General features: G+C 43.3%; 1 protein-coding gene across 1 annotated transcript in view; it reads right to left on the bottom strand.

Annotated features, from left to right (window-relative positions):
- LOC107119591 (monoacylglycerol lipase ABHD6-like) overlaps nucleotides 1-13782 on the bottom strand; it is a 28504-nt gene extending 14722 nt beyond the window's left edge. The window contains exons 1-3 of the mRNA XM_015422110.1: nucleotides 13762-13782; nucleotides 4688-4822; nucleotides 2282-2438 (exon numbers count right to left, since the gene is read on the bottom strand). Of these exons, the coding sequence (XP_015277596.1) occupies nucleotides 2282-2438; nucleotides 4688-4797 (267 nt within the window). The 5' untranslated portion in view covers nucleotides 4798-4822; nucleotides 13762-13782. The remainder of the gene's footprint in view (nucleotides 1-2281; nucleotides 2439-4687; nucleotides 4823-13761) is intronic.
- Between the last annotated feature and the right edge of the window lie 1612 nt (nucleotides 13783-15394).

The following is a 15394-nucleotide window of genomic DNA, read 5'->3' as shown; positions in this document are numbered from 1 at the left end:
TAATGCCAGTGAAAGGAGTTTTAATTGGAAAGCACCACTGCCAATGTTAAGATGTATTATTCCATCCTTTACTTCAAAGGAAGAGCCTAATTGGGGTAAACCAAGGACGACTATATACTGTAACAGAGAGAAATCCCTTCACTTGATCTGATTGTGTGCGTTTTTAGAACTTTATGTTATGTTTAAGTCTGAATATTTATAAAATATTTGTAAAAGCAACTATCCTTTGTTAATTTTAAGCCCTGCTATAGAAAGTTATTAAGCTTAAGACAAAACGGATGCTTGCCTAAAGAGAAATCATTATATGTTCAGAACTGACCAGATGTGTAGAGGGCCCAGCCAACACGAAAGACATAAATCATGGGCAGATCAGTTAAAGAAGCTAAGTTGAAAGAACTAACAAGTAAAAGTTGGGAGATGTTCCAAAGGTTTGGGAAAACAAAGTAATCAATCATGCACACCTGAAAGCTAATTAAAAGGGTCAATTAGAAATGAAGAGTTTGTGTTGTAGAAGAGAACCCTCTGCAGGCTAGAATGAACTGATGTATTTTACAAATTGGGAGCTTCAATCTAGACAAGTAAACTTTGTAAAATTACTAAAAATATTCTATAAAATTCCCTGATGAACCAAAATAAATAATAATGTGTAATTCAATGTATCTACAGAAGCTTTATGCCATAGGCTACTTTAAAACTTTAAATGCTGTGTTTTAATTCTGTATTATTTATGTTTTTATTCTGTATTGTTGTGTTTGTTGTTGAAAGCTGCCCTGAGCCTGCTTTGCGGGGAGGGCGGGGTATAAATTTTACTATAAATAAATAAATAAAACATTAAAAGAATCCATGTAAAGAGTTTAATTTTTTAGAATGTCATTGTAATGATATATGCTTTTATATTTTGTATATTTTAGTGAAAATGAGCTTCTAAAATGCTTTAAGAATATTTTTATACTTTTATATGCATGTATTAATGTAAAAGAACCAATTTTGTAACAGAACTGATAGATTTTATACTGAAAATGAACTCAGCCTGAGAGTTCATTCAAAGGTGAAAGGAGTCTGGGAGTATAACCAAAAGAAGTAAATAAAATATAAATCAAATCTAATGAGCAGTGCACCTATATTGTAGGAGTTGAGACACAGCCAAATAACATCCTGTGTGTCGAATATGTGATTGATGACTGACCAGACAAAGAAAACTGAATTGAGCATGTCTAAATGATGTCAGTGATGATGTAAAGTGAGGAGGAGCTAGAAGAGCATATAAGCAAGCTCCCAGCTGTAACACATTGAACATCTACAAGCTGTTGGATGTTCCTTTATTTGAATAAATTCTTCTGTTACCCTTTACTGCCTGGATGATTGTTTTAACTGTGTGGTTTATTGGCAAGCCACACAAGTCAAAGAACCTTAGCGCCTTTAGGGTGTTGGCTACAATATTATGAGAAGACAAGAGTCACTGGAAAAGACACTATTGCTGGGGAAAGTTGAAGGCAGTAGCCAAAGGGGAATACCAAACATGAGATAGATTGACTTAGTAAAGGAAGCCACAGCCCTTAATTTGCAAGATCTGAGCAAGGCTGTTAATTAGATGATATTCTGGAGGCAATTTATTCATAGGGTCATGACTTGACAGCACTTAACATACACAGACTACTGTTCAGTCTATATGCAGAACAGATAATAAGGATTAGATTTAGATGAGCATGGACTGAAAATTGGTGGAGGAAATATTAACAATTTGAGATAAGCAGATGACACCACATGACTGGCAGAACATAGAGAAGACTTGAAAAAATTACTGATTATGGTTAAATGAGAAAATGCCACAGTGGGATTGCAGCTGAACATCAAGAAGACAAGACTATTGACTAAGGCTGACAATGAAATAATTGAAATTGTTAAAGATTTTCTGTCCCTTGGCTCAATCATCACACAAAAGGGAGACTGGAACCAAGAAATGAGAAAGACTGGGACTTGGAAAGGCAGCCACAAAGGAACTAGAAAAGTGTAAGCAAATGTTGCTGGAGCCCAAGATTCAGATTTACTGAAAAAGACAATAATGGTAGGAAGAGTCAAAGGCAGTAGCAAAAGTGCAGCTAATTGATCCAATAAATATAACATTTCACACAATAGGGTGGTGCTGAAGCTGAAGAGGAGGTTCTTAAAGTAATGCGGGAGGAATGTAGAGGTAACAGGCCTAGGTGAACCTGTCTGTACTCACTAACATATCAACAACATCTATCCGTAACAACTGTTATCTGAAAGAGTGGAAACTTACATTGATGTTGATTAACCATGAGTCTTTATCAAATCCATACCCATGAAGCATCAAGATGGAGGGCTGAAGGCCAGGCTTTCCTCGGGAGTAGTAACAGAACCTGTAGCCATTATGCTCAGCATATCTCACTTGTACGCCAATTATCTTTGGGAAAGCCCTACAAGCAAAGAGGACAAGATAAACTGACAATAATTCATTGCCATCATTATACTACTTTTCTTGCATTTATTAACTGCTATATTAACACTCTTCTCACTAACAATCATGTGAGCTTGTTTTGCCTAGTTCTTGGGCCATCATACAATGGTCAGTATAATAAACAAGGTATGACATCCTCCCTTCCAACATAGATGGGAGGATAAAAATGTATCATCAAGAAACAAGAACTATGGAAACATAGCCCCATATAAGCAAATCTTAGAGAAAGGAATTAAACTCTGGTACATATTCCATGTTAACCGGAACATTCTTTCTTAAGCAGGTCTACTCAGAAAGCCTATTTATTTCTAGATCTTACTCCCAGGAAGCTGTCTTACGATTTCAATCAAAATCATGCATTTAATACTGAACCTTACTCTGTAGTGTTGATCACAAAATCCAAATACCGTGGCCAAGTACAGAAAGGGAAGATGTTTTTTAAAAGTTGAAGAGAACCCTAGGTTTGCAGAAAAAATCCAAAAAGTAAATTAAAAATGGGGAGGCTTTACAAGCCTCAGAAACTGGAGAATCAGTACATGTGCGGGTGGATACACTGTAACTTAAAAATAAATGCCAGCCAACATGAGATCGTGATTAGCAGAATCGGACACTTAAGGAAAAACACTAAGAAAAAGACAAGGAAAAGGGGATAAAATTAAAGTGTTTGGCTGGGATTAGGGGGAAAGGCAATGGCAAGAGGAGAGGAGATGGGGCAGGAGAAGAGAAGAGAAGGAGGAGGAGGAGGAGTGGCAAACAATGCTCCCTCTAAGCTATGGAGTCCTGTGAGCAATGTTCCCTCTAAGCTGTGGAGTCTTGTGAGCCAAAATTCTACTTTGTGAGCTGCTGGCATTAAAGTTGTGAGCCAGCGATTTGGCTGCTGCATAAATTAATTTGCTCTAGAGCCATCCTTCCTGAGCGAAGACAAAAATGTGTCAGCCGGAGGCTTAAAACCTATGAGCTAGCTCACACTAACTCAGCTTAGAGGGAACACTGGTGGAAAATATGGTTTGATAAGGGGCAGTAGTAATGGAAGGCAGAGTTGGTGGCAATGTTGATGATGGAAAAGGGCAAGAGGGTGTCATGGGGGAGGAAGGGGGATGGGAGAGGATGCAATCATGGTGGTGTTGGTGGTGATGGGTTGGAGGAGACACTGGTGGCATGGAGAGTAAGTGGGGCCAGTGTGGGAGGTATGGAGAGGAAGGTGTAATGGGATTTCAGATCTAAGTTGCCCTGCCACAAGCCATCATTGGCCAGCAATCAGAGAGGGCTTGGAGCTGAAAGGGTGTGCTGGACATTTTCAGTTCCAAGCCTGACACACACACACCCCGCCACCATTAGCAGGCTAACTCCACCAGCTGTCCTACTGGGAGACAGGGAGAACAAGAGAGGAAGAAGAGTGGGTTTTCCCTCCATCATGAGTCCTTGCAGGCCCTCCTCTTGTCCTTAATAACCCTCTTCCAAACCTCATATTGAATGTTGCGAGAACTTCCAAGGGTAAATTATAATTGAAAAGGTTTTCACATTCACAACTCAATTACAATCAGCAAGTGAGAGCAAATCGATATCCACCAAATGACAGGCTCAAGCTGGAGGCAGTGCTGGGTTTAATATGAAGCATTTCAGCAAGAAGGCCCTGGTGAAGGCCCAAGAATGTTTCTTAAGAACAGAAAACGGGCAACTTCCCAAGAGTCCAGATCAGTGTCATGCTGCATTTTCTCAACATATGAAATATCTGCAATGAATGGCTTGTTAACTGAATATGACTTCCAACTGTTTAAAATTTGTTCACTATCTTGTCCTTGCATAGACCATCTAGAAGGTTGTTTGCCAAATATGCTTACTTTGGTCTTCTCATAAATTACCATCAGGAGTTCTTGATTGCTTTGTTCTGCATCCCCAGGAACCCCATTGCTCTCCAGAAGCTAGCATCACTAAGATTCCACAGCAATAGAAATCAAATAACCAAATTCCATCATTCAAGTACAGCCCAGGACTACAGATAGGATACTAAGCATGTTTTCACAACATATACATAATTCTTATGTACAAACTTGCCTGTTAACAATAAGGCTTAGAAACCTTCCCAGATATATTCCTAGATATTCCCTGAGTTAGCCTTGGCTGGGAGTGTGGGGTAGAAATCTAACTAACTGAATGAATGAATGAATGAATGAATGAATGAATGAATGATTAAAATATATCACTTACCACCGCCCAAACCTAAGCAGTGCTTCAGGCCACAGGAAGTAGATTATGAGAAAAGTGATCAATAAGAAGCCTATGAACGTCAGAGGTGTCTTGAGCAAGATGGAGTCCATGTTTGCCTGTTAAGCTCTTTCCCACCTGTATATAGTAAAAACACCGAACAGACAATGGTAACTTCAAGCAAGGTGGATATTTGGGATTAAAGAAAAGAAGACACATGTAATATAATAAAGGTTTACAAATTATTGAGAAATTCCTTCAGTGAAAGCCAATTGTTCTTTATCAGTCTGGGCATAGTTTGTCATCAATGTGTAACCGAGGAAACCACAACTACCAAACATCGAGACATTGCACATAGCCACTGACTTATACTCATAATGAACAAGGGTAGAGGCACATTGAAAGGCCTGACCATGCTGGTGCACCTGCTGTCACTGGACACCTTTATTCTGAGCACCACAGTTGGGAATACTGCCATTAGATTCCAGGACAGACTCAACAGTTATGAATATATGACCAACTTATTGCCCTGAGACCCTGGGGGAGCTCATGTATGTAACCATTCACACATGCACCTCCAGCTCTGGGCCTCTTGGGATCTGAAACTTGGTATATACACAGATTGCAGGTTGGTTCCCTATTTTCCAATAAAATAATGACACCATTATTTCATTAACAAAAATGGGGGAATAGATTGAAGGAAAAACAGAAAGGCAATTTGAAAGAAAGTTGACAATCAAAACATTTGGCCTGTCAAAATGTTTCGAATATTTATTCTGGGAAGTCCTAATTCAACAATTTCTAAAATCCTTGATAATTAAGATGCCCAGTGAGTCTGACTCATGGCTAGTCCAATAGTCTATAACTGGTTAATGGCAGGCTCAGGTAGTAGCCTCTGACATATGGCCACATGTGACACTACCTTATATTTAGGGTTGCCAGCTCTGGCTTGGGAAATACCTGGAGATTTGGGAGGTGAAGCCTGGAGAGGGTGGGTTTTTTTGGGGGGGAGGGATGTCAGCAGGGTATTATGACGCCGTGCAGTCCACCCTCCAAAGCAGCCATTTTTTACAGGGGAACTGATCTTGGCCATCTGGAGATCAGCTGAAGCAAAAGGAGATCCCCAAGTGCCACCTATAGGTTGGCAATCCGCCTTATACTCAGCCAGACCCCTGATCTATCATAAGAAAATAAGAACATAAGAGATGCCAATGTTGGATCAGGCCAAAGGCCCATTCAGTCCAACACTCTGTATCACACAGTGGCCAGAAATACCAGTGCCATCAGGAGGTCCACCAGTGGGGCCAGGACATTAGAAGCCCTCCCACTGTTGACCCCCCCCCCAAGCACCAAGAAGACAGAGCATCACTTGCCCCAGAGTCCCTATCAATACCTTGTGGCTAATAGCCACTGATGGACCTCTATATGCTTATCTAATTCCCTTTTGAAGCCATCCATGCTTGTAGCTGCCACCACTTCCTGTGGCAGTGAATTCCAAGTGTTAATCATTCTTTGGGTGAAGAAGTACTTCCTCTTATCCGTTCTAACCCGACCGCTCAGCAATTTCATGGAGTGCCCACGAGTTCTTGTATTGTGAGAAAGGGAGAAAAGTACCTCTTTCTCTACCTGCTCTTTCTTTTTTTTTTCTTTTTTTTTAAATATATATTTTATTGGATTTTTTACACATACAGATACCCACCACCCACAACATCACCCATTACCACTTATAATTGCTTTTAAACAGCAGCATAGTCATTTTTCCTCCATTTAACACCATTTCTAAATACTTCTAAGTAATCACATAATCATTTAACAAGTACATTTTCCTCCTTGTTCAAGCATACAGCATCTAATAATTGTATTATTATTCTTTTCTCACTCTTTTTTTCCTTGAAACAGTCCACTATTCACATTTACTTTACCATTTATACTTAAGATTGTCTCAGCCAGCATAGTTTCTTACACCACTACCTGAGACAACATCCCAGAAAAGAAGAGAACCTTGCTTACATAATCTCTTAATATCAGATAGGATGATTCAATTAATACTCATTTTTATAAAACCAAACCGTTTTGTAGTTATTGGATAGTATTAAATAATCATATTATCCTCTTTAACTTATAATAATTCATTTTACCCTTAAATAAATTCATATATATCACTTCCATATCTTAGCCTCATTTCTTATCTGTCACTTTAAATCCCCCCCAACAACATCCAGCTTTAATCCAATCAATTCACTCCAATCTCTTGAAAGCCTATTTATGATTCTACCTGCTCTTTCTCATGCATAATCTTATGAACCTCAATCATGTCACCCCTCAGTGGTGACATGATTGAGGTCAGGACTGTCTTCTCTGACTGGCAGTGACTCTCCAGGGTCTTAAGCAGAAGTCTTTCGTATCACCTACTGCCTGATACTTTCAGTTGGAGATGGTGTGAATTGAATCTTGCACCTTCTACATGCAAACCAGGTGCTCTACTCCTGAGCCATGGCCACCACTGAAGTGTCTTTTTTACAGTGCACTTGTGAACACAACAGTTGTGAATGCTGCCATTAGATTCCAGAACAGAAACAAGAGGTATGACCCAGTTTGAATGTATTACCTGCACTAAAGGAGTTCTTGAGCACTAAACTAATCTGTTTATCTATCAATCTTTGGACAAAGAAGAAAGGGTACATTGTGTACTCCTGTAAGATAGATGCTATCTGGCAAGAAATATATAATTAATTAATTATATATAATTATATAATATATTTAAGTATATAATTCATTCTATGTTTATAATTATTACTATTATAATAACCCTATATTAATATAATTAATATATAATTTATTATTGGGAAAACACACACATAAGCTCCAGCTACCCAAACTCTCTGTACAATTATATACCCCTTGAACATTGATTCTCAAAGGTAAGAACATACTCATTCCTCCCCCAAATGGTGACGTCCATTGGTGTCTATAAAGTTTGCCTCTGTTCAACATATCCATGTGAAACATCTACACTGCAGCTTCCAAGAGCTGAAGTGGTAAGCCTGTTGTAGTTACAAAATCAACGTTGTGGTTTTAATAACTCGAGTGGATGATGCTGGGACACCTGGAAAGGTATATGATTTACAGTATCTAAGGTATCCATGATGGTTACTCCAGAATCTGAACCTACTTCTGTTTTATAAATCTCGCCCATACAGCTGCAGTGACATTCTCAACAGTATATACACTTTGAATAATATGCTGTTTTTGTACTTCATGCTCAGGAGAAGCCACTAATTTATAAGGGGTTTGGGAATGAGAAAATTCATCACAATCACCCCCCCCCCACACACCGAGGTAGTCCCTGATTGTCAGACTGTCTCTATGTGGCACTTAAGCTTGCAGGCATGATGCTCAGCATTTTGAAAACTATACACAGTTTGGTGTAGTGGTTAAGTGCGCGGACTCTAATCTGGGAGAACCGGGTTTGATTCCCCACTTCTCCACTTGCACCTGCTGGATGACCTTGGGCAAGCCATAGTTCTGGCACAGCTGTTCTTGAAAAGAGCAGTTTCTGTCAGAGCTCTCTCAGCCCCACCTACCTCACAGGGTGTCTGTTGTGGGGAGGGGAAGGGGAAGGAGTTTGTAAGCCACTCTGAGACTTCTTCTTCTTCTATTTCATTTGAAGATTGAACTCTTTATTTGCCTATGATTTACCCACCTCCACAGTGAGTGCACTTTACAGAGGAGCCAACCATCATACTCCCACTCCTCTACCCTTAAGTATTTCTGACCATGGGATGCTACCCAGCATAACTTTAAGTCTGTTGACTACATTAAGATTTTCCCTTCCCCAAAAACGTGAATTCCAAAATCACATGGTCGTTACTACCCAGCGTGCCCACTACTTTCACCTCATCAACCAGTTCTTCCCTGCTGACGAGAATCAAGATCAAGACAGCAGGCCCCCTTATTTCCCTTTTCACCTTCTGGAAAACGAAGTTGTCAGAAATTTATTAGACCTTTCATTTTTAGCAGGGTTTGACTTCCAACAGATAGCAGGGTAACTGAAATCTCCCATGACCATTGTGTCTCATCTCTTAGAAAAAACTGTGATCTGTTCTAGGAGTGTCTCATCCAAGTCCTATGCCTGGTTTGGTGGTGGGCTATAACAGACCGCCACCATAATATCTCCAGAGCAGAAGGCAGAACCGTGCACTTATATTTATTTATTTATTTATTACATTTATATCCCACCCTCCCTGCCACTGGCAGGTTCAGGGCGGCTAACAGACATACATATAGATGTATACATTAAAACTCCAGATATACTAAATGCAGAATTAAGTTCATGGAAGACTTCTGGAACAGCCAACAGGACTGTCAGGGCATGACCCAGGCCCCAGGAGGGGACAGTCCTGCTACCTGGCTACAAAGTGGTTCTGCTCCATGTGCAGGGGAGGGATGCAAGACCACACAGCGCAAAACATCACTCCCGTGATACAGAGTAGCAGCCTGAGGGAGTGGGTGGGCAGTGGCAACATAATCTGTGGCTACATGGTCACGGATGTTGGCACCAACATGCTTAGCGGCAGTGATTTGTGTGCACCTCAAAGGCATTGTCTACCTGGCGCACACATTTCAGCTGGTGGTGAAGGATGCTCTGGGGCTGGGGAGCACTGCCGAGGTCACCTGGGACGCTGCCCCACTTGAGATGCAGTCCTTGCTCAAGACCCGCCAGTGCCTGGCCGCCTGTCATGAGCCAGCCAGCAGCCACCTCCTTCTCAGAGGAGGAACTGGAAGAAACGGGCACTGCACTGATGGAATCCTCACCTGAGCAGCTGAGCCCAGTGGCAGACCCAACAGGGGAAGCATCAGGAAGTAAGAACACTTCCCAGTCACGGCCAGGCTGCCCAGGCTTCCAGGAGAAGAAGGAGACACCGCAGAGGCTGGTGTCTCCATCTCCTCCAGCTTCTCCCAAAGTAGCAGAGCATAGAAGGAGGAGAGAGCGCTTGACCGCTCTAGAGAGAAGACAAAGTGCCTGCCTAATTGCTCCGCAACGATCAGTGTCACTTTCTGGAGTAGGACAGAGAGGACCAGGACAGACAGGCTGATAGGGAAACCATAAAGACCTGCACCTGTAGGAAGATAAGAGTGATTGTAGTGAATGTGACCTGGGCTATTGGGGATGGGCCAGCAAAAGAGGCAGATAAGAGGAACACTCTGTTCAAGGGTTATTGCGGAAGCAACCTTGGTTGCCACACCTCTGTGAAGCTGACCTGCTTAGCAAACAGAGCTCTCCTCTGACTTACTGCCTTGTACCTTGTTGCTGGTAACCTGTTCTTGCTCCTATAGCCTGGGACCCAGACCCTGCATCCTGCCCTTGCTCCCCAGCCCTGGAACTGGACCCTTGAACTCTCAGCCCTCCTTACTCTGGCCCTTGGACTGGATCTGCAATCTCTGACTCCAGACTGGTATGTAGACCTTGCCTCTGTACCTATTGTTATGCTTATTGTTACTGTATTTGTGTATCCTGGAAAACGTGGGTAGAGCAACAGTGCCAGGCTTGGCCCTGAATGTGACACTGCCCACTTCTTGTGCAGCATCAAGTCTGCCTGTCTGCGAGGCAGAGGGAGGGGGATGAGGAAGTCCACCTATGCCATGGAGCAGAAGAGTGCGGTGCAGGATGACCATCCTCCATGACCATCCTGCATGGGGAAGAGGAGCTCAGCATCAACTCCAAAGAGTGTCTGACCCTCTCCCAAATAGTGCATGTCCTCAAGCCCTTCCAGGACACCATTGGCATGCTCTGGGCCCCTATGGCCAGCCTGGGGTAAGTCATCCCCCTGGTTTGAACACTAGACCAGGTGCTGGTCTTTGCACTGGAGCCGTGCCCCAAGGGGATGGCTGTTCTCCCATGGCTCAGGGCTTTGGCAGAGAGGTTACGGGTGAGCATCACCGCCAGGTTGTATCCTCTCTGTAAGAAAGGGGAGTACAAGTTGGCCTGTATCTGTGACCCCCAGATAAAAGGCAGCATTGCTGTCCTGAATGCAGAGCTCATGCAATGGAAGCATGAGATCTGCAAAAAAAAGTATGGAGGCTGCAGGCCAACAGATGTGGCCGGAGGGAACAGTGGACGGAAGAGGCTGGAGAGGAGAAGGAGCCTCAGCCCAACACTCCTGCCTCAGAGTGCCCAACCAGGGAGAAGCCTCACTACTGGTGGTCAGTGGTGAACTGGGAGGTCAGCAGTGGCAGGGATGCCAAGCATGCAATGGCAGAGGATTCAGCAGAGGTGATGGCGAGGGAATACCTTGTTGCCATGCAGTCACTTCAGATGGCATTATTAAAGACTCTTAAATATGACTGCTTTGCTGAACTGTGAAAAGAGTATGTCAGGGCAATGGACAGAGCTATGTTCCCAAAAGAAGTGATCTTATACTGGACTATGGAATGTACTATAGCCAAGGGAAGCCTAGTGCTTACGAAGCATGCCAAGCCAGATGTGGACCTGGGACTACAGAAGCCTTCTGCCCCTGCACCTCCGCAGCCATGCCAGCATCAGGATGCAGACCAGCAGCCCTGACCTTTGTACACACAGAAACAGCAGCAGATCACAGAAGAAAGCCATGCTCTGCAAAAAGGACAAGATCTCCTGCACAGAAGCCATAAGAAACTCTCTTCTCCAGCATGCAGGCATTTCCCCACCACCACCTTCATGTGTTAACATCACCAGGATAAACACACATTCCTCTCAAGTCTAAAACAAAAGGATGTGCCCAGCTACAGACAACAGCCAGCAATCAAGCCTTCCTGCCACCTATCAAGACAACGCAGCTGTCAGACATCTGGTTGTTAATCCAAAGCACCGGCCCTGCAACGTGATTGGTGCTCCTCTTTCTCTCCTTTGTCTCAACCCCCTTCCCCACTCCCTGCTAAATGTTAAGTTCACGATTGCCCAACCATTAATCCCTTTTCTGCCCCATTCTTAGTTTAAGTTTTGTTAATATCTCCTGGGGACCAGGTGACCAAATGGGCCCCTCCCTCAGGTCACATTTTCAGGTATATAAAGAGAGCCTTATGTCTTTGCTCTCTTTTTTGCTCTTGCCTCTCCTAACCCCATCCTATCTTGCTGGTTCCATTCCTTGCACAGTTTGGAACTTTTCCATGTGTGTTGCTGGTCAACTCACACCCCCTTACCTTATTTTATCGCTTTTTCACTGCAGAATCAACTCATTTCTCCGAACAGGTAAACTTCCTGCTCATGCAAATGTCTCTGTATTTCTCTGCTCTATATTCTTAGCTCTATTTTGTGTGAGTGAACGCTTGATTTTATGTTTGTATGTTTGAAGAACCTTCAGTAAAGAAATCACTGCTTTAGTAATCTAGCCTCAGTGTCTATTCCTGGGTCCTGGGAACTCTAACTCCCGTATACACAGGTTATGGTCCTGTAGTTAATGCCTATTGCCATTTAATAATCATAATTCCCCACTTTTATTAATAAAACAAGGCAATTTTGCTAACAACCTTGCTAAGTCCCTTGAGCCTGCCTCTGATGATCCCCTGGAGTACTGGTCACTCAAGCTGTAATTTGACCTGACCTCTCTTGTATGGCCATATGTCTCCTCTCCTGCCCTCCCACCAGTTTCCAGAGATATTCTCAGCCCCCACCACTTGATGAGAAGGAGGAGGAGGAGGAGAAGGAGAAAGAGAAGAGGAGGAGGAGACAGGAGTCTCAAAGCAGTTTACAATCTCCTTTTCCTTCCCCTCCCCACAACAGACACCCTGTGAGGCAGGTAGGACTGAGACAGCTCTCTCAAGAACTGCCCTTCAGAGACAGCTCTGAAAGAACTTATGACTGACCCAAGGTCACACCAACAGCTGCATGTGGAGGAGCGGGGTCCTCAGAGGAGATGGGGAGGCTCAGAGCCCTGAGTCCACCTAACACCCAAACCTCAGCAGGGGAAAGACTCTGCTCAGCGTGAGCAGAGAGACGGGATGGCTCAGAGTCTTGAATAATAAATTATGAACATGCTCTGCTTTTAATAAGTCCCCCGCCTCTCTGTCTAACTGTCAACAGCTGACAGAGGAGAGGGTGCAGAGCTGCACTGAGGGTATATATAGCATTCTGATCCTATAAAGCAGAATGGAAACACTGTTATTGGCAGCCAGAAGTGCCTGTTAAGCTTTGTAGGGCCCCTACTGGTGTTTCCAAGGCTGGAGAATTCTGCCCCCTCCCTGCTTTGAAGTTTGGTAAACATTTTAATTGAGCAGAGATTGTCTGGAAATGTATCCATTCACGAACTGCAACAAACAGTTTGAAAATCCATGGGAAGTTCATGTTGGTCACCCTGCCACAAACTTCGCTTTGCGAACCATGTTCCAGCCAAAATTCGTGATGAACATTAGTTCGTAAGCTGGTCCAGTGCCCATCCCTAGACCTCATCTCACTCTGACCTTACTCGCTTGAGCTCCTGAGTCCATCTCTGTCCCAAAGCCAGACCTTAAACCCAATGAAAAGAACTCAAGTTGCATCCAAAGATACTTGGGGAAGAAGTCTTTTACTTACAGAAAAAGTCTTCCATTCATGGAAAGACTCCTTCCTCTGGGAATTAACAGGCCTCTGTGGACATGATCTACCAACAAGCGTACTGTGAAACATTTAGAGGACATGTGTCTTGTTTTTTAAAAAAATCTAGTCATAATTTTGCATTGGTTTCACTACTGATTCTTTTAGTGTTTGTTTTGTACCTGCTATTGGTGCTAAAATTTGGTAATTGCCTGGTTTTGTTCTACTTCTGTTTTTTAGTGTCATTAGGATATTGTGGTGTAGAGCGTCAGAGTAGGATCTAGAAGACCCAAATTCAAATCCCCACTCTGCCATGGAAGCTTGCTGGGTCAGTCACAAAACCTCTGCCTAACCTTCCTTTCAGGGTTATTAGTGAAGGAGAGGAGAGTGCTGTAAGCCTCTTTGGGGCCCCATTGGGGAGAAAGGCAAGGTATAAATGCAATAAATCAAATCAAATCAATAAATAATACATAACAATAGATAATATATTGGATTTGTATTTTTTTAACAGAAAATGAAAGCTGCTTACCTGTAACTGTTCTCCTTTGAGCAGTGCCACTTACGCACAGAGGCAACTGGTTTGCTTATATATGACATGGTAAAATTTGGTATGGATCATTGATCAAAACTGTGACTGAAAATGTGCCATCAAACTAATAATCTAATTCCTATTGCTATGATAAGTGGATGACACCTCTAGTCTTGAGCGGAAGTATTATCTGCTGATTAAATGTCGCATGATCAATGCAGTGCTGTATATGAGAACGGAAAAATTGTACACATGAAGAAGGATGGTTCCAGTTAAACCCTTCCGGGAAGCAGTTCTTGCATCAGCCTCTCATGGGGGTTGCTAGCAGAGGGGGTTGTGGTGAAATAACTTCTCATCCTATAGACGAACAAACTAAACATTGCAGATTTGGTGGAGTAATGTTTAGTTTGCGCTCTGTTAATGCTCAGAGGACAACTTTACCCTAACCCACCTGACAGGAAAAAAGCATAGGTCATGTGGCTGTGAAACAGATCTGTGCATGCTCTGATAGCCAATGAAGAAAACTACTAAGAGAAGACAATATGATTGTCCTTGAATTGGATGATTGTCCTTGAAGGGCAAAAAGGGGATCCTGATCTCCTTCAGCCTCAAAGTGCTTTTGGAAGGTAGAGAAAGAATAGTGGGCTCCACAACAAAATGGCTGCTATGAAGGAAAGGTCAGTCACATAATGTTGGGAGGTTCCAAGCCAGGCCAGCTGTTCTGTCTGGACAGACTCAAAGGTGATCTTTCTTACTCTTCTGAAGCACCTCCAGGACAATGGAGGTGGAGGTGGAGGAAAACCTGCATTGGATCTTTGCTTGGGGAAAGAGGTCCTGTTTGGTTTCTGTTCCCAAAGAAAGGGATCAATGATGGATGCCCAGCCACAAAAAGAGGTTACCAAGCCAAGGTCACACAGCATTGCCTGGGCTGAATTCAGCAGTTTGCCAGTTAGGCCCAAATTACACAATACACTTTCTAATGAGTTGGGTCCTAGTTTTCTGGAGGCAGCACATTCACCGCAGCTGTACAGCAGCTTAGGAGAATGTAATTTTAAAAACTTATTTATTTATTTCATGTAGGGATGCCAAGTCCCCCCGGGGGGCGGGGAAACCCCAGCCCGGGAGGCCCGTTCCCCGCCGCCGCCGGATCAGGCCCCCGGGGGGGAACCCCACCCCCAAAGCACGTCACAGGGAAGTGACGCAAGCACATCGGGGATGTTGGGGGCGGGGCCACAATCATCCGAGGGAAAACTCTATGGTTTTCCCTCGGATGATTGTGGCCCCGCCCCCAACATCCCCGATGTGCTTGCGTCACTTCCCTGTGACGTGCTTGTGGCGCGTGCGAAGACTCCCGGAGCAAGGCTGGACTCCCCGCTTCAGAACAGGTAAGCACTTGGCAACCCTAATTTCATGGAATTTCTATCCTGCCCTTCCCTGCAAGTGGGCTCAGAGGAAGTTACATTGTACAAGATGAACAATAAGACAACTACACATAAATTCCATAAATACGATTCAAAGTATAATTTCCATGAAATCCAATTTAAAACCCTAAAACCAGGTTTAGTCCAAATTTAAATACAGGATGGCAAATTAATAACTTAACAATTTAACTGTATCCCAGGTATATGCCGTA

Source organism: Gekko japonicus, unplaced genomic scaffold (assembly GCF_001447785.1).
Source record: "Gekko japonicus isolate JY-2015 unplaced genomic scaffold, Gekko_japonicus_V1.1 scaffold292, whole genome shotgun sequence".
Classification (NCBI taxonomy): Eukaryota; Metazoa; Chordata; class Lepidosauria; order Squamata; family Gekkonidae; genus Gekko; species Gekko japonicus.
This window is presented reverse-complemented; position numbering and strand designations above follow the sequence as displayed.